Source organism: Lontra canadensis, unplaced genomic scaffold (genome assembly GCF_010015895.1).
Source record: "Lontra canadensis isolate GAN:19392208 unplaced genomic scaffold, GSC_riverotter_1.0 scaffold73, whole genome shotgun sequence".
Taxonomy (NCBI): Eukaryota; Metazoa; Chordata; class Mammalia; order Carnivora; family Mustelidae; genus Lontra; species Lontra canadensis.
Window position 1 is genome coordinate 10,712,642 of NW_022631067.1, and position 20,225 is coordinate 10,732,866.

General features: G+C 39.1%; 1 protein-coding gene across 4 annotated transcripts in view; it reads right to left on the reverse strand.

Moving 5' to 3' along the window:
• Positions 1–20,225, reverse strand: part of PCCA (propionyl-CoA carboxylase subunit alpha) — a 397,106-nt gene that overhangs the window by 123,033 nt on the left and 253,848 nt on the right. For all 4 annotated transcript variants that reach the window (XM_032881100.1, XM_032881099.1, XM_032881101.1 and 1 more), the window contains one exon: positions 18,776–18,878. In XM_032881100.1, the coding sequence (XP_032736991.1) occupies positions 18,776–18,878 (103 nt within the window). The remainder of the gene's footprint in view (positions 1–18,775; positions 18,879–20,225) is intronic.

Consider the following 20,225-nt stretch of genomic DNA (forward strand, 5'->3'; position numbering starts at 1 on the left):
GTGTAGAATTTAGTGATCGAACATCTGCAGTTTCCACTGTCAAGTCATCTCTTGGTATCATTCAAGCTGTTGATTTTTATCTATGTCCAAATATAACATTAATTCGGTTATCTTCTTCTAGTCACATAGATGAAACTAATCAGCTTGAATGTTCCCTAGTTTTGCTTTTTAAGAGACTGAAGTCATGTTCTTCTTGGTAAAGGGCAAATGCCTTTTAAAAAAATTGCTTTTGTTGGGGCGCCTGGGTGGCTCAGTGGGTTAAACCCTCTGCCTTCGGCTCAGGTCATGATCCCAGGGTCCTGGGATCAAGCCCCACATCAGGCTCTCTGCTCAGCAGGGAGCCTGCTTCCTCCTCTCTTTCTGCCTGCCTCTCTGCCTACTTGTGATCTCTGTCAAATAAATAAATAAAATCTTTTAAAAAAATAAAAAAATAAAAAATAAATTGCTTTTGTTGCTTAAAAACAAAAAAAAATTTCCTATTACTTTGCTTTTCCTGAGGCCCTGAGGAAATCTGAAGTATTATTAGAATAGATTAATCAAACTTCTTGTATCCTAAAAAAATTTTTCCTAATTTTATAAATCTAAATATTTTTTATTTGTCCTAACAATGATTAGGTAACATTCTGTAAAAAGGTACTTCACATTGGTAATGTAACAGTTAACCTCTTAAGTTGCAAACTTTGCTAACAACTTCACTGAAAATTTAATGAAATCTAAAATTTGAAGATATACATACTTTTTAGTGCAAAGATTTTCAAAACTTCCAACCAAAATATGCAGTGGATATTTATCCTGCACCTGACTGACTCATAAAAATGTTTTATTTCTTCAAAAGCAACTTTCTAACAAAAATAATGCTTTTCCTCTCTCCCCCCCACCCCAGTATCTTGGGAGGTGGTAGTAAACCTTTCTCCTTCATGTGGGCACACGATAGGACTACATCTCTCATCACCTAAAGCGGAGGGAACAGTCACGTGATCTGCTTTTGCCAGCGGAATGAAAAGAAGGAAGCAAGCCGAAACTCTAGGACTAGGGCATGACAGCCGTCCTCTTTCTTCCCTTTGTTGGGGCAACTAAGAGCATGGCATCCTGGGCCTCACAACTAGGAAACACCCCAACAGACACACAATGGACATCCAGTGTGTGTAAGAAACAAATCTAAGTCCCTGCAATTTCAGGGTGGTTGTTACTACAGGACCCGAAAGGCTACACAAAGCATATTCTGAGTGATGTTACATCAGTGGTGTGTGTTTTTCTTTTTTGCTTTCCAGCAAAGTCTTATGTGAGCAAAAACAAAAATCACCTAATGGTATATTAAGATTCATCTGAGTCTGTAACTAACATCAGTGACATTAAAATGGTCCTTTAGGAAATGATCTTTTAGAAAACATCCATCATTCCTAGACCGAAAAACAGACTGAATCTTGGCTGTTGAAACTTAGTATACAAAACAAAAATTCACTTTTACTGCTAATAACTTTTTTTTAAAGATTTTATTTATTTGAGAGAGAGAGAGAGAAAACATAAGCAGGGGGAGCAGCAGCAAGACAGGGAGAAGCAGGGTCCCTCTGAGCAGGAAACCCAATGAGGGGCTTGATCTCAGGACCCTGGGATCATGACGTGAGCCGAAGGCAGACACTTAACAGACTGAGCCACCCAGGCACCCTGCTAATAACACTTAAAGAAAAGATTTTTCAGCCTATTAATTATACAGGTGAGTACAATAATCACAGGAAAAATAAAATGGATTTAAAAAATAAAGTTCAAAGCCAAAGTTCTTCACTGTGTTAAGTTCCAGAGTGCAGGGACGCCATATATATATATTTTAAAGATTTTACGTATTTATTTGACGGAGAGAGGCACCCGACAATGGAGGGAGCACAAGCAGAGGGAGAAGGAGAAGCAGGCTTCCTGCTGAGCAGGGAGCCCAATGTGGGGCTTGATCCCAGGCAATCAGGACCTGAGCCGAAGGCAAGATGCTTAATGACTGAGCCACCCAGGCACCCCAGGGACACCATATTCTTCACAAGCTAGCTCTCGACGGTCGGCTGGGTATCACTGAGCTCCTTCTCCCATCTGTGGCAGGCCTACACTGCTCCACACTCATGATGGGCTTGGCCATCCATGTCTTTTGCTCTGGGCAGATACACTTTGTGCACAGCTGAGATCAGACTATAAATGTGTTTGCATGGTATGACTCGCCCTCCCATTCTCCCGTCCCATTTTATGAAAAAGCTGAGGTTGGCCGGCGGGCTAGACCCAAGCCCAGCTGAGTGTCATCAAACCAGACAGCCCAGGCCAACCTAAGCCAGAAACAAGACTGAACCTCACAAAAGATGGCACAGCCAAACTGTGACGACGACAGGGATTTTGTGGGTTTTTTTTTTAAACTACTTTTGTTTTTAAATTTTTATTTATTTGAGAGAAAGAGAGCATGCACAAACATGGGGCGGCGGAGTGGGGGGGGAGCAGGAAGGGCAGTGAGAGCCTTAAGCAGATTCCGCACTATACAGGGAGCCCTAAGCAGGGCTCAGTCTCAGAACCCTGAGATCATGACCTGAGCAGAAACCAGGAGTCTGTCCCTCAATCGACTGTGCCACCCAGGTGCCCCGGGGTGGGCTGGTTGGCTGTTTGGTTTACCCTACAACGAGCTGATACTCTAACCTTTCCTTACACTTCCTTATATAAAGGCAATCAGTTGTAGGCCCTCCCATTCTGGAGGCGCTTTTTTGCAGACCCATATAGGAAGGACAACGTGCTTGCCATGTTATCACGAGAAAGGCCAGAAAACACTGCATTTGATCTAGTAATTAGAACAATGGCAAATAAAAATCTCTTAAATTTTAAACCTCAGAATATTCCATTAATGAATTAAAAGAACTGTCTCCCTTTTAATGATACTTACAGTGATTCTATAGTTTTAATTATACTACATACATAAATCCAGTCTGAATGACTTTCAGTTTTGAAATGAAGTAAGCTTAAACTTGATACCTGGAATTACATTTCCTAGATGCTGAATTTGTAAGAAATGAAATCAGTCTTTTCTTTAATCATAACGAATTAAACTGGCAAATACAATGGCTGAATTTGATATCCTGTTATGTAACTGATTGCTTGAGAGCACACAAAAGGCAAGTACCAGGGCAGATCACCCGGCATGTGACAGATGTAATATCCTAATTTATCAGCTGAAGCCTCATGCTACTATCAGGGAGTGATTTTTCAACTCTCTACCCCCTTTTCCTTCCTTCCTTCCTTCCCTCCCTCCTCCCTCACCCTGCCCCCACTCAACATTTCCTGAGAAGTACAAGTGGTAAACATGGCCCGGCCCTCATTTTTATAAAGCTTAGATGTTAGTATAAAGAGACTGCAATTACACAACTGGGCAAAGAAATAAAGAGAATTAAAGTTTACAATAAGTGTAACGAAGAAAATAAACACTGTGATATGATAGCAAGTGACTATTAAGGGACCTAAAACTTGTTCCTGCTTCTCCATGTAAAAACAAGAATGAAGATAACACAAAACAATAACCAAAAAAAAAGTCTTCTCATGCCAGAATCAGTGAGTAAAAGAAATTGATATAAAATGAGTTGACCAAAAGTATGATAAATTTATTCACTCCTAATGGTGATCAAAGGTACACAGTCTATTAATTCATAAAACATCAATTTGAACACAATTTAGGCTTTCAAAAACTCTTGATCAAGGGCCTCTTCCAGAGCCGACTTTATAAAACGCTCTAAAAAGAGATGGTGAGATAATGAACCACCTCCGAGTAAAATCAAAACTCCTGGTTTAAAAGGCCCTCCGGGAACCGTGTGTGTCCGCTTTGCCCATCATTAGCTTGCCAGCCCTCTCCTCCCCACGTCCTGCTTCAGGCACTGCTCTCCTCATGATCAATTATTTCTGCTAAATCCAACAGGCACACCTCAGTTTTCTTCTTTTTTGGTGACTTCCTAATATTCACTGGCATCACTGACCTTTCCACCTTCATAAAATACTTGCTTAAAACACAAGATCTTAATACAAAGGCTTAGTAAACACGTGCAAGGGTCTATCCCAAACACTGCCAACAACATGTCCGAAATCCCAATCAGCTCCCCTGTTCTACTCAACCGACCCACCTTTGTCCTTGCCGCCCTCAAGAGACAGACAACCTCCGTGAGGAGTGAAACATCATCTGTCTTGATTCCCATTGGTTCGCCGGGACCTACGTTGTAGAGGAGGAGCTCAATGAGCAGCTGATAAACTATATCACAACTGGGAGGATGAATGTATACAGACCCTAAACAGATCAGAATTCATCTCATGGGGGTGCCTGGGTGGCTCAGTGGGTTAAAGCATCTGCCTTCGGCTCGGGTCATGATCTCAGGATCCTGGGATCGAGCCCCACATCGGGCTCTCTGCTTGGCGGGGAGCCTGCTTCCCTCTCTGTCTCTGCCTGCCTCTCTGCCTGCTTGTGATCGCTCTGTCAAATAAATAATTAAAATCTTAAAAAAAAAAAAAAAAGAATTCATCGCATGGCTGGGTCACTCAGCAAAGGCACGCATAACGGTTCGCTTCACTGTCCATGGATAAGTAAGAGGGAGGGGCCGGAAACATAAAATGAATAAAGTAACTTTTAGGAAGTTGTTGTGGTAGAAATGTCAGCAGTGCCCTTCACAGGCTATGAGACTACAGAGAATTACTTATGAGTTTATAAAGTGGAACTGACACAGCCTGGATGCCTGGTGTCTGGAGTAAAACTCCAGTTTTACTCTAAATAAAATGCTTTGGAAAGTGGCTGAAACCAGGAAATAATACGAAAAATCACCAAAAGTCTTAGTGGCAGTATCCGCCAACTCTAATATGATAACAACCAACGCCATACAGTGTTTTCCATTTCCAAAGCAACTGGATTTAGAACTAATGTTTTCTTCATTTGGTCACATGACAAGTTCCTCGACTCTTAAGCACAACATGACAGTCACTCAAGAGGGTCCAGGTGCAACTGTGCACCCAATTAGACAAGCAATTTTCCAGATTACATGGGCAGGAGCCTCCCTTTTTTATGAAAATTCAGTCCTGTGGTTCAGAAGTACAGAGCCTTATGCACTGAGCAAGGGTGCGTCTGGCAAATAAACAGGTCAAGCTGTGCAAGGTTACTCTCCAATTTCTGTAGGACCTCATTTACCTGACCCCCTCCTATCAGATGTCAAGCTGATCTGAAGGAGTTGGTCTCTTTTTTGTGTGTGTGTGTTTTTTTTTTTTTTTCCCTTTGGAGTTGGCTTTGAAAGGATATTCTTTAGCTTCAGGTAAAGAAGTCACACTGCAAAGCGAGTTACTTGAGGGCCTTCTTCCTTAACCCAAGAGGAGAAGAGAGTAATTCCATTCCACCACTGACATGTCAGGACCGACCAGATTCCTATGAATTCTGGGACCCTGAGCAAAACTTCTGCAGTGAGTTTTCACTCCTTTTGCTATCAGCAAGACATACCTCTCTCTGGCTCTTCTAGATAGTAACCTCTGCACAGCGGACACGCGTGAGGAAGGAAAAAACAGAAAGCTGTTGGAGGGGCCATCCAGATCTCTCTGACTCAGTTTCCTCTCTCTCACCCACGTTACCGTCCTTCCTTCTCTTCTTCCAGTCTCTTAATTCTTACTAGCTCAATCTCTCCACCTAGCCTGCGTGACCTCCAGCAACTCCCTTCAAGCTGCGAGGGCTGGCTGAAGGCACTTCGGTAACTGTACTTCGTGGACTTACGTGGGCAGCCCCAGAGCTTGTCATTCAAGGAGCCAGCAGCCCATGTGACCGCTTCCCTGGATGCCACAGGCATCCCAGGAGGTTCCTGACAGGTTATTAAAACTCCACTATTTAAAGAGTCGCATATCTTCCTGACCCTTCCACTGCACAATTTTGAACCATCTTTTTGGGGGGAGGCAAGGGTAGGGACACAGGTAACACTAAATAGGCTCAAAATTCAAAAAGTACTAAAGGGCCATCTAGTGTAAGGCATGTACCTCACTTCCATCATGGGGTCAGCCATCCAGCTCCCCAATTCAAAGGCAACCACGGTTAATCGGTGTCTTGGGGCTCCCTCCAAAGATATTCCATACGCACAACAAACACATACGTTCTTTTTTACACAATGAAAACACAAGGCTTTTGTCACTTGATAGATCAGTATACAGAGAAAGTTCAGAACCTTTTAGGTGGCCATGTAGTAATTCATGATCGGGCTTTGTTCGGTTATTCCACTTTGATGGGCATTCCAGTGGTCTCCAGTCCTTTACCTACAAACCACACTGCCACGAACATACTAATACATCTACAACCTGGGAACACATCCTGCAGTAGAAATTCATTTTGTCAAACCGCTCTCCCTGGAGGCTGTCTCCATTTGTACATCCACCAATAAACATACGTGGGACTATTTCTCTATAACCTTATGCCATTAGAGAATTATCAAGCTTTTCATCTTTGCCAAAATGCAGGTGGAAAATGGTTATGTCATAATTTTAACTTGAATTTCTCTGTGTTCATTGACCTATTTTCTCAGATGTGTAGGAGCCATTTATATATTTCCTTTGCTATAAACCACGTGAGCATTTTTCACTTAGAAGTTTGGTCATTTTTATATTGATCTAAAGAGTTCTTTATATATTTAGAACATTTCCCTTTTGTCACCAAAGGAGTGACAAGTTTCTCCTCTGGTTGGTTGGCTTCTTTCTTGGCTTTACTTGTGGTGGTTTTATATTTTTGGAAATATTTAACATTTTTTAAGCATAAACTTATTTCCCAATTTTTTCTCAAATGGAAAAATAACTTTATCAAGAAAACAAGTGTTTTTGCCAAAGTGAAAGAATTTCATGTTCACACGATATTATGTTTTCTGAAAAAAAATTCATTTAAGAGAGTATTTTTCTCCAATAGGATAATATTTTTGCTACTTTGTCTAGCATACTTTTTAAAACTGGGGGGAGGGGGAAGTCTGAGTGAAAAAATTATCTAATAAAAAATGTAATTTACATGATCATAACACTGAATTGTTTTTAGAAAAAGTTTTATAGTTTTTTTTTTTTAAGATTTCATTTACATATTTGAGGGACCAAGCATGAGCAGGGGGAGAGGGAGAAGCAGACTCCCCACTAAGCAGTGAGCCCAACACGGGGCTCCATCCCAAAACCCCAGGATCATGACCTCAGCTGAAGGCAGATGCTTAACTGACTGAGTCACCCAGGTGCCCAATTTTTAAGTATTAAATATAAAATATTGCATGACTTCAAAAATTTACCTCAATTTTTGTCATTTACCATGTACTATGTATCAATTTTCTAACTAGGATTAAAGTCCTTTATTATAAGCACCTAAGAGTATTATGGTATTCATTTTTAAATGCTACTTCCAAAATGTTTTCTGTCTACTGTGCACTTTAGCCATATATAATTTTTTAATACAAAGCCTACAGTAGGCACATATGTAAAAGTGAAGGGACCTTGTTTGCTGATGTCTTTTTCATGTTCAAATTAAGAGTCTACTCTAAAAATTGACCACAGATACAGGCAAAAGGAAAGAAAGAATAATATTGTATTTTATTCTAGGAAGAGTATTTGAAAATTATTTCTTTAAAAGAACCATGATCTTACCATGTCCCTATAGAAATTCCAGTAACTAGATGATTTGGCATTACTTTCTACTCCAAAAATGGGATAAAAGGAACAGAGACTATGATATAAAATTCAAGTATAAATACATATTGAAAACATAAAGAAAATATGATTTTGTGCACAAAATTATTTGTTGATAAATGCTAACTTCATTTAAATCTTAAATTTTTAAGAAAATCTTCCATAAAAATACTTTACTAGATGTACTTAAAACCATATTTGCAAAAGTACTCTCTAAATACCTCTGATGGTGGGGGGGTGGGGGTGGCGCCAGGCTGGCTCAGTCCTTAGAGCATGTGACTCTTGATGTCGGGGTTTTAAAGGTCGAGTTATTAAGTCTGAGCCTCCATGTAAGTGTAGAGATTACTTAAAAATAAAATCTTTTTTAAAAATTTTATTTATTTATTTGACAGAGATCACAAGTAGGCAGAGAGGCAAGCAGAAAGAGGGGGAAGCAGGTTCCCCGCTGAGCAGAGAGCCCTAGGCGGGGCTCGATCCCAGGACCCTGAGATCATGACCTGAGCCGAAGGCAGAGGCTTAACCCATTGAGCCACCCAGGCACCCCTAAAAACAAAATCTTAAAAAAAAAAAAAAAAACTGGTGGGATCTTTTCTTTCTTTTTTGTAAGATTCTATTTATTCAACTGACAGAGAGAGAGAGAGAGAGAGAGAAGGAGACTCCCCAGTGAGCAAGGGAGTCTGACACCGTGCTCGATCCCAGGACTCCAGGATTATGACCTGAGCCAAAGGCAGACACTTAGCTGACTGAGCCACTCAGGCATCCCCGGTGGGATGTTTTCTTAGTCAAGACGTCTAGAACAAAATACATGGCGGCAGAACAAATGGAAAAGGGTAAGCTATAGTAGAGTAAGAAATTCTCAGGCAATGTGTATGTAATTATTTCTTATTATACATCCATATGTAATTATTATTTTTTATTCTTATGTTCATCACCATTTTCTCTGTTTGGAAAGAAAACTATAGGGTGGTAATTTCAATGATATGAATCCTACAAAACATTTCCCTCCCTCCACCACAGGCATCTGAAGATGAGACAATTTTACATCAACCAAACCAAACATTGTTAAGAAACCAAAATGAAAACTCTTTCAGATCCAAAATCTTATTTATCTTAAATCCTGTATTGCTCTTGAATATTATTACTAACTTGGATAAAACTAAAATCACTGCTAAAATTCAACATTTTGAATTTTAATGCCAATTCAAAAAACATGTTTACATCTACAAGAGGTAATAAGCTACTAAAAATGCTTCCTAACAGCTTCTACTAACCAAGCATTCCTGACTGTGTACTTTTCACCACAGGGTACGTGTACATATAATATTGTGCACATTTTTGTGCTTTATTTGTGTTCTTGTCCTACCTTCCTTAAACAGTATAACCGTAGCTTTAACTTTCAGCACATCACAAAGAAAACCCTTGTATCCTGTGACAGAATTATTCTGGTTAGAAATAAGTGCACTATTCCTTGTAATTTTCCACGACAGTGCTACTATTTCCCAGAATTTTGTCTAGCAAAACGACTCTGTGTTACTAAAAGGTACCAGTGCATGGGCTTTGGACCACACCGACCTTGGTTTTCTCTTAGATTCTACGCTCACAGGCTCTGTGACAGAGCCTCCCTCTCCACGCCAGGCTGGTAACACCCACCTTCAGTCTTCCTGCTGCCTCATTTAGAGAGAAGGTGTACATGGCGCTTACCACAGCGCCCGGGACAGGCCACACTTCACTACAGACCAAAGTAATCAGCTCCTTCACGAAAATACCTCCAAAGAGGCTAAACTCGGTATCAAAAACAACACTGCAACTGGAACAAGACCAGGGAACCCCGTCCTCACTCCGTGTGTGGAAAACAAAAAATTAAGGAAGCACACACTTCTACAGTAAGAACCAAAGTTACCTCTAGAAGATGTCTCTGATTTTTTTCAGTAAACTTAGCTTGCTACCATGACTATTTATAGCACCATTTCCAAGGCAAATCGTGACTTCCATAATAATCACGTTCTAAGCTATTACTCATTCGTCATCTCCGCCAAGGAGAACTCCTTCACCTTCACCGAGACCCTTCCTTTCCCCCCAGCTGGTTGAGAGCTTTTTTTGTTTTAATCTTTCTCTGAGATTTAACTGGTTGAAGGAACCTCTAGTATAGCATTTATCACAGCATTTTAATTACTTCCAAGTCTCCCTTTATCATAACAACTAGAGATTGTGGACATGGATATCTCCAAAGCAAGCTACCTTTAAGTCATCTTTTTTCCAACATAATATCATGTTCACACTAGCAATTTTTCATTGCTTCCCTGGGATAGATTTCTAGATGCGGAATCAGTAGACCACAGAATATGAATATTTTTAAAGGTCTTTGAGGGGTGTTATCAAATTATTTTGTATAAAGGGTAAAGGGATATCTATTCCCATTTAATTCACCTTCGAGTTGCTCAGAGCTCAGCAACTATTATTGGAAAGTTTATTATTTGAAATATTTAGGAGGTAAAACATATCCACCATAGTAACAAGGATATAACTAAGTCTAAAAATACTTGTTTAAATATTCATGATTAAATACTTAAGAAAGAACTGAGTCAGGGGCACCCTTGTGTCTCAATCAGTTAAGCATCCAACTCTAGATTCTTTTTTTTAAACACATTCTTCTCTTGTTTCTTTTTTTAAAAGATTTTATTTATTTGACAGAGATCACAAGTAGGCAGAGAGGCAGGCAGAGAGAGAGAGAGAAAGGGAAGCAGGCTCCCCACTGAGTGGAGAGCCGGATGCGGGGCTTGATCCCAGGAGCCTAAGATCATGACCTGAGCCGAAGGCAGAGGCTTTAATCCACTGAGCCACCCAGGCGCCCCCCAACTCTAGATTTTGACTCAGGTCATGATCTCACAGTTGTGAGACAGAGCCTCTCAGCGCCCCATGGGCTCTGCGCTGGGAGCGGAGCCTACTTAAGATTCTCTCTCTACTTCTCCCTCTGCCACTTCCCACTTCCACTGTGCCTCTCTCTCACTCTCAAAAAACCCCCCCAAAACTGGGGTCCCTGGGAGGCTCAGTCATTAAGCATCTGCCTTTGGCTCAAAATAGTTCTTTTTTTTTTAAGACTTTTAAAGATTTTATTTATTTGTCTGACAGACAGAGATCACAAGTAGGCAGAGAGGCAGGCAGAGAGAGAGAGGAGGAAGCAGGCTCCCCGCCGAGCAGAGAGCCCGATGCGGGGCTAGATGCGGGTGTCGATCCCAGGACCCTGGGATCATGACCTGAGCCAAAGGCAGAGGCCTTAACCCACTGAGCAACCCAGGCGCCCCGATGTTTAAACTTTTAAGGAAAGGCCAAGCTGTTTTCCAAAGGCTCAGCACCATTTTACATTTCTACCACCAGTGTGCCAGGGCTCCAATTTCTGTGCATCTCCTAATTCCCTTGTTATTATCTATTTGACCACAATCATTCTAATGCTGTGAGGCTCTCTCCGCGTAGTTTGGATCTGCATTTCCCTGATGAGTAACAATATTGAGCATCTTTGTGTTTGCTTACTGACAACTGTAAATACTCTTTTGAGAAATGACTATTCAGATAAAAAATGCCATTTTTATATTGTGGGGTTTTTTATTATTAAGATTTACGTTTTCTTTATGTTTTGTTTTTTAGAGAGAGAGGGGCAGAGAGTGTGTGTGTGAGCAGAGTGGAAGGCGACAGAGGGAGAAGAAGACAGAAAATCTTAAGCAGGCTCTGCACCTAGCATGGAGCCTAACATGGGGTTCGATCTCATGACCCTGAGATCATGACCAGAGCCAAAATCAAGGATCAGACACTTAACCAACTGAGCCACCCAGGCACCCCAGTTTTACATATTCTATATACAAGTGTTTTACTGAATATATGATTTGCAAATATGTTTTCTCATTCTCTGGTCTGTCTTTTCAATTTCTTGTTAGTATCCTTTGAAGCACAGTTTTTAATTTTGACAAAGACCAACTTATCTATTTTTTCTTTTGTGGCTTGTGCTTTTGTCCTATCTAAGAAACTACAGCCGTGTGCAAGGTCATGAATATGTATCCTTATGTTTCTTCTAAGAGTTTTATTGTTTTATCTCTTACATTTAGATCTTTTATCCCCTTTCGGTTAATTTTGGTGTATTAACTCAATATGAGATAGGGATCAACTTTATTCTTTTACATCTAGATACCCACTTGTTCCAACACCATTTGCTGACAAGATTATTCCAAGATTATTCTTTCCTTCATTGAATTACTCCTGTAATTTTGTCAAGAATCACTTGAACACACATGCAGGGATTTAGTTCTGGATTCTCACTTCTGTATCTCTACACAAGTACTAGACTGTCTATGAGACAATTTTGTGGTAGGTTTTGAAGAGGGAAATAGAGTTCTCCAACTTTATTCTTAAAGATTGCTTTTACTGTCAGGGTCCTGTAAGTTTCCATATGAATTTTAGTGTCAGCATGGCACTTTCTGGAAAAAAAAGTTTGGATTCTGGAAGGAACAGCATTGTATGTATACACCAATTTAGGAAATACTGACATCTTAACAATAAGTCTTTCAATTCAGGAATATGAGATGCTTTCTGTTTGTATTTGGATTTCCATTCACTTCTTTTTCAATAGTTTGTGGTTTTCACAGTATAAATTTGTACTTCTTTTGTTCTTCATTCTTTTGATACTCTTGTAAATGGAACTGTTTTCAAAATTTTATTTTTGGATTGTTCAATTGCAAGTAACTTGAAATGCAACTGATTTTATGCATTTATTTTGTATCCCAGACCCTTCCTAAACTTGCTTATTATCTGTAATATTTCCTTAATGGATTTCTCAGGATTTTCTACATACAACAACGTGTCACCTACAATACAGATTTTTCTAATTTTCACCAGTTATAGTTGCTTTGCTGCACAAAACTGCTGTTTGAGTGTATCTCTGCCATTTAACTTTTAATATAAGTTTTATCAATATATAACTTCAACTGGAAGAATGAAAAGATTCTGATTGTAATTCAAAAATGCAGTAAAATTTTATGGCTATCAAAAGGAAAGTTTTGACTTTTCCATAAGAAGCAAAAAAAATAATAAAAATCTCATTTAGGAAAATAAAAAAAAAAAGCAAAAACTTTTCAGTTTAATGAAAACAACTTTCATCTTCCTTGACCATGCTAAATGTTACTTTTGATCATTTACATTTTTCTTTTCAACTATTAACAAAAGTTACATTGCTATGCCGAAATTCATTAGTTCTGGTTATTTTTTATTTTTATTTTTTTTTTAAGTTCTGGTTATTCTTAAGTAGTTCACAGGATCTTTAGAAATATTTCGATCAGTGGCTCACTGTAACAAAGGATATCTAAATCACTATCAAGGATCATTTATAACTGTTCTTTATTATTTTTGCTTATTTGTAGTTAACATAAGTATCAGGCAAAAAAAAAAAAATTTTAAGTGCACGTACAGTGCTCATTTTTTCGTCTTTAGGAAGCCTGAATTCTTGAGTAAATTTTCTTCACTTCAGAAGTGCTCTGACATTTTTCTTCCAAGTGAATTGTCTTCAATGTGAATTTATGCCACCATCTTTAAGATAACAAATGCATTAACCTTTTCATCTATCAAGAACTATTTTGGGGCGCCTGGGTGGCTCAGTGGGTTAAAGCCTCTGCCTTCAGCTCAGGTCATGATCCCAGGGTCCTGGGATCAAGCCCCGTATCGGGCTTCTGCTCAGCGGGGAGACTGTTTCCCCCTCTCTCTCTCTGCCTGCCTCTCTGCCTACTTGTGATCTCGGTCTGTCAGACGAATAAATAAAATCTTAAAAAAAAAAAAAAAAAAAGAAGAACTATTTTGACCAGCTTCACATTATGCAGAGTAAAAGAGAAGAGATGATATCTTGGGAATCCAGAAGAGAATCGTGAAATAAACATAAGTAAAACTCAGTTTGTTTTTGGTATTTTGACGTTTATCATCTTATTATGCAAAATAATATTGGGGCGCCTGGGTGGCTCAGTGGGTTAAAGCCTCTGCCTTAGGCTCAGGTCATGATCTCAGGGTCCTGGGATCAAGCCTCGCGTTGGGCTCTCTGCTCAGCAGGGAGCCTGCTTCTTCCTCTCTCTCTGCCTGCCTCTCTGCCTACTTGTGATCTCTGTCAAATAAATAAATAAAAATCTTAAAAAAACAAAAACAAAAAAACAAAATAATATTTCAACTTCGTGTTGAGATTTTATACTTAATTCTTCTATACATTCTGACCCTTATATTCAGAACCAAAGACCTAAAACATAAAATTTCACTCCACCTACCCCTCCTTCACGTCACTTTTTCCTCTACCATGCTTCCTTCGTTTCCAGTTTCATCCTTCCTGTTTATAAATTTTATCAAAAATACTAATCTGTGTTGGTTTGTGTCTTTTTAAAAATTTTTATATAACATAAAATTTAATAGCTTACCCATTTCTAAGTACAGTTCAGTGGTATGAAATACATGCACCTTGCTATGCATCAGTCACCACTGGCCGTCTCCATCCTTTCATCTTGCAAAACTGAAACTCTATGTCCTTTAAACAAGAACTCCCCATTGCCCACCCCACTCCTCCCAGCCCCTGGCAATCACCATTCCATTTTCTGTCTATGAGTTTAATCACCCTGCATACTGTAGGATTTGGAATCAGTCAGTATCCCTCCTTTTGTGTCTGGCTTATCTCACTGAGCACAATGTCCTCAAGGTTCGTTCATTTTGCAGCATGTATGAGAATTTCTTCTTTTTAAAGCTGAGTAATATTCTGTGATCTGTAAACACCACATTTTGTTTATTACTTCTCCATCATTGGACGTTTGGGCTGCTTCTACTTCTTAGCTATTGGAACAATGCGGCTGAACATGGGTGTGCAAATGTCTCCTCAAGACCCTGATTCGGATTCTTTTGGGGTAAATACCCAGCAGTGGTACAGCTGGCTCATACGGGAATTCTACTTTTCATTTTTGAGGAACCACCAAACTGTTTTTCCAGCAGCAGCACCATTTAACACTGCAACCAACAGCTGCATGGGGATCCCAAGGTCTCCATAGCCTCACCAACACTTACTATATTTTGTGTTGTTTTTTATCATAGCCATCTTAAGAACTCTGAATTGGTGGTCCTGATTTGCATTTGGTTTGCAATCAGATTTGCAAATCCTGGTTCTGATTTGCATTTCCCTAATGATTAGTGATGCTGAGCATATTTTCATGTGTTTACCGGCCATCTCTGTACCTTCTTTGCAGAAAAATGTTTATTAGAGTTCTTTGCCCATTTTAAAAATCAGGTTGGTTTTTTGGTTTTATTGCTGTTTCATTACTGGAGTTCTCCGTATATTCTGAATAACAACTCCTTGTCAGATATATGCAAATATTTCCTCCCAATCTGTGGACTGCCTTTTCACTCTGTTGCTGGCTGTGGACCTCTGATGCACCAGTTTATTTTTTACTTTTTTGAAGATTTATTTATTTATTTATTTATTTGAGAAAGAGAGAGACAGCACAAGCAGGGGGAACAGCATCAGAGAGAGAGGGAGAAGCAGGCTCCCCGCGGAACAGGGAGCCAGATGCGGGACTCAATCCCAGAACCCTAAGCTCATGACCTGAGCTGAAGGCAGAAGCTTAACTGGGTGAGCCACCCAGGTGCCCCAATGCACCAGTTTTAAATTCTGATATAATCTAACTTATGTTTCTTTTCTTGCCTGGGTTTTTAACATCACGTGCAAGAAATTATCATCAAATCCAATGTCATGAGACTTTTCCAGGTTTTCTTCTTACATTTAGGTCTTTGATAGATCTTGAGTTAATCTTGTACACAGTGTAAGGCAAGAATCTAAGTTTTTTCTTTTGCATGTACATATACACTGTCGCCACTACTATTTATTTATATGTTTATTAAAGATTTTACTTATTTATTTGACAGAGAGAGACACAGTGAGAGAGGGAACACAAGCAGGGCAAGCGGGAGAGGGAGAAGCAGGCTTCCTTCAGAGTCCAAGGCAGGGGTTCAATCCCAGGACCCTGGGATCACAACCCAAGCCGAGGGCAGACCCTTAACAACAGAACCACCCAGGCGCCCCACTGACTACTACTTATTGAAAAGACTATCCTCTCCCCTATTGAGTTGCCTCAGCACTCCTACCAAAAATCATTTGACCATATATCCAAGGGTTTATTTCTGGGCTCCCAGTTCCATTCCAACAGTCTATGTGTCTGTATTATGACAGTACCACACCATTTTGACTACTATAGTTTTGTATTAAGTTTTAAAAATCAAGAAGTGTGAGCTTTCCAACTTTGTTCTTTTTCAAAACTGTGCTGGCTATTTGGGGTCCCTCTCTTAAGATAAAGATGATCTCTTTATCTCTGTAAACCTTCAGTTGGGATTTTGATAGGGATCGTACTGAATCTATAAACTGCTTTGGGTAGTACTGACATCACAACAACATTAAGACTTCCAACCTAGGGACACAAGAGGACTTTCCGTATGTTTGTGTCTTCTTCAGTTTCTTTCAGCAACATTGCGTAGTAGCTCATGTACAAGTCTTTCTCCTCCACGGTTAAGTTTATTCCTAAGTGTCTTATTTTTCTTGATGCTGCTGTAAGTGGAATTGTTCTTGCTTTGTGAATTTCAAAATTTTACAAGTGTATCATTAAGTACTTACAGTTTTACAACTTTTTTACTATTCTTAGAATACACACATGCACACTGAAAGTGTAACAAGGAGTACAAGGAGGACACACAGCATCTGTAGGATAGCTGTCCCCTCTGGAGAGGAAAAGGGCAAAATGGGATTGCATAAAAAAGGGATTTCGCTGTAACTATGAATTTTTTTCTTTCATTAGAGACCATATAGAACATTTGTACATTTGCTGTACTTTCCTCATTTGAAAGAAACATCTTATAATTTAAATTTTTGTAATTAAAATCATTCTGAAAATGTGGGATAGCCAAAGCATTACTACAGGCATAAAACCTTACCAGTACTACTTATGGGATCATTAACCTAGACAGTCATCTCTAGGACAATTCAACTTTTTCTTGATGTGGCAGTGGGTGTTCTAGAAAACCAATAGTCACAGCTCTTCCCCTGAGACCCAAAAAGCAGAGGTTCCACACGATCACAGACTTCATACCAATGAGCCTTTACTTCGGCTACACTATTCACCTTGACTCTTTTCGCTAAGACTGATGTCAAGGGAAGCTCAGTCCAACGTGCTTAGGAGAAAAGTACACACCGTCAGGAGTACTTGCTTCTTGTTAGGTTTGCTGCTTCTGAGAGTAGCAAAACCAATAAACAGGGGTAGTAGTTATTGATACTATATATCAAGGTGGATATTTTCCAGGGAACTTTTCAAGGGAATATTTTTTTTAAACAGCCCTACTGTGCCCGTGGGCTAAAAAGTAAAACAAGAGGTAATTCTACAGCAAAGTCAAAGACACCACTGGAGCTGATGGTCTCTGGTTTTTCAACATGGACTAGGAAAGAAGCACAAAGAATAACAGCTCTGAGAAGTAATCCGAGCAGTTTTCTTACTAAGGCAAGGCACTGCTTAGAAAAACACTATACAGCAGGATCAGATGAACAGTAACACTTCAGGGTGACTCAGTACAGAACTGAAAATTATGCTAAGTCTACATTTTTGAAAAGTTAACCTTCCCCAAGGAAAATGCTGCACTATAATATTTATGCTCTTTACTTCAGTATATGTAATTTGCTACTCAAGCCGATGCACACTTAAATCTCTACTTATGAAGCTACTCTCTAAAATGATCATATAGAAAAGAGGAATGTAAAGAATCCCATAAGTCCGTCCCAAAACGCACTGTAAGATAATTGTTTACCACCACCATAATTTTCATTTCAAGACAGTGGACTGAAATACCTTTTAGGAACAAATGCTTTAGGAATTTGGGCTTATCGAATGAATCACAAAATTTAAAAACAACCAAGGAGACTACACGTAATTCCTGAGTTAATCTCATTTGCCTGTGACTGACGACCACATAAGAATGTCAGCTTCTCCAGTGTAACAGTCTAGCACTTACCTAGCACACAGTAGGTACATAATAAAGATATGCTGCATTAACGAATTCTCTGTAACTCTTAACTTGGGGTATTTTCTATCAGGAAAATGCCACCAGGGGGTGTCTGGCTGGCTGAATTTGGTAGAGCATGGGACTCTGCACCTGAGGGTGGAGAGTCTGAGCCCCACTTTGGGGGTAGAGTTTACATAAAAACAAACAAAACTGCCACCATATACCTCAGCCTCACCAGGTTTTATTTCTGTGAAATTATATTAATTTTCATATCCTGTTGAAATCTTTTGATTTTCCCACACAACAAAATAACATTTCATCACAACTTAGCCACAAGAAGAGAAATGTAGATTAATAAAATATTCACTGTACTAACTACATAGCAGCTTCTGTGGGTTCATGCTGAAAGCAAAAAAAAAAGGACGCGAGCTAACCTTTCACGGTATTTTTCTGGCAATCTCAAATCACAGTATTTAAACATATCATTCATACCACAGTATAAATACTAAATCTTAATGTAACGTTGTTCAGTACGGACCAGAATTAAACTAAAGCAGTTCTATCATGGATACCATCCAAGGGGTTTAAGTTCAAGTTCCTTTGAAATAAAAGGAATGTCACCACAAGGTAAATTTAGCCTCAAGAATGTCTCACACAACATGATGTCTCAAGAAATGCTAGATAGGCTTCAGATTACTTGTTTTAAAAGAATGATTACCTACCACAGCTATCATATGTTTGGAATTATACTTAAAAATGCTCTTCTCTGTCACAAAAACAGAAGTATTACTTCTCAATAACAAAAGGAAAATGAATCAGGTGTCAGGAAGTGGTTTTAGAATGTGCCTAAATCTCAGAACGTGTATTTCCTAATTAACGTGAGACAACAAAAACTGCCACTGGCATTCAGCTTCCTAAAGAGGATGAGACAAACACATAGCTATGTTACAGATTCAAAAGATGATAGCCGCTAAATAGGTTAAAAAATTGCTTTAAATATTCACAGATAATTTCAAGACTGCCAAAAAAAAAATAATAATAAAGAAATAAAACTCACAGAGAACGTTGGCCCACTGTTTGATGCTACGACAGTATGAACTTCATCATGCAATTTTACTGAGAGCTCCCAGTTAGCCACTTGTGGTTTAATAATAGGCACTCTGAAGTAGGAAAAAAGAAAGAGTTAATCATTTTATAGTATTCTCCTAGTAAGCTGAGTTTCCTTTGACATTAAGTGTGCAGGGTGAAACAGCCAAAGACCATAATTCAGAACATTATTTTAAAAGATTTTATCCTTGGAAAAAAACCTTTCAGGTTTGAACTGGAGTAACTGAAAATAAAACACATGCAGACATTCTGAGGAGAAAAGCAATCATTCTGGGATAACTGTGGTCCCTCCATCTACTCCAAGTATCATCATCTCTTCTTCGATTTTGTTTTGCCTAATTGTGACAGTCTTCCAAAAATGAACTTTCTACAATATTAATTTCTTTTCAATATTTGGTTACTGTTCCAGGCGGTTTTAAAAATTTACAATATTCGTCTCTTATTTTTCCAGGTTTATTGTGTTATACTTGTTATCCAAAAAACTGCATATAATTAACATACAATTTAGTGAGTTCGGATATAGTTATTCACTTGTGTTTCCATCACCATAATTAAAGTAATAGACATATCCATCACCTCCAAAAGTCTCCTTGTATCCTTTCATTTTGTTTTGGTTTTTTGTTTGTTTGGGTAAGAATACAACTTCAGTGATGCTAGTCTTAACACAAAGGTCTTTCCTGACAATGAGGCACATTATGTGGTCCAGAAAAACTGGGTCAGACAGCCAGAGACAAAAACATTTTTAGAATGTAAACATTTCCCACAATTTTTTAAAGTAACAAAATTTTAACGATTTTTGAATTAACCCAATTTAAATACTGAGTGTTTTCATTATTTATAGATGTAAAATAATATTTCTGAAGAACTAAATAGGTAGTATCCAGATTCTGTTTCAAGTCATAACTCTGAAAAAATGTTGGTTATGTTTTAAAACCCCCTCCCCCAAAGTCCAAAATGATTCTCTGTGTATTCTATTAAAAAAAATCAGTCACATAAACTATGATTATAATCAAATCATCTCTAGACACAATGTCTAACGGAGGAGGATGGGTAATTTAGGCGAACATTTGTATTCGGCCCACTGTTTATTTTCTGAAGATGAAGAAATGTTTTAAAACTCCAGAAAAGTTTAAAAATGCATCAGTGAATCACCACTAATACACAAGGCAGAGACATGGAGGATTCCTTTTTGTCGGTTTAAAGAGGACGCGTTCAGAGGATAGAGCTTCTCACGGGAGGGTTTGAAAGGACAACAGGGAAGCGTCCAGGAGGCGGAGGCAGAAGTGAGGCGAGGAGAGAGGAAAGTGTGGTGGGGCAGAGCGCTCCTCTATGTCAACCCCACCTCTGCGCTGGACTCTCTTCCACCTTGCATCTGTCTAAGTGGGTCTCCCTCACTGGCC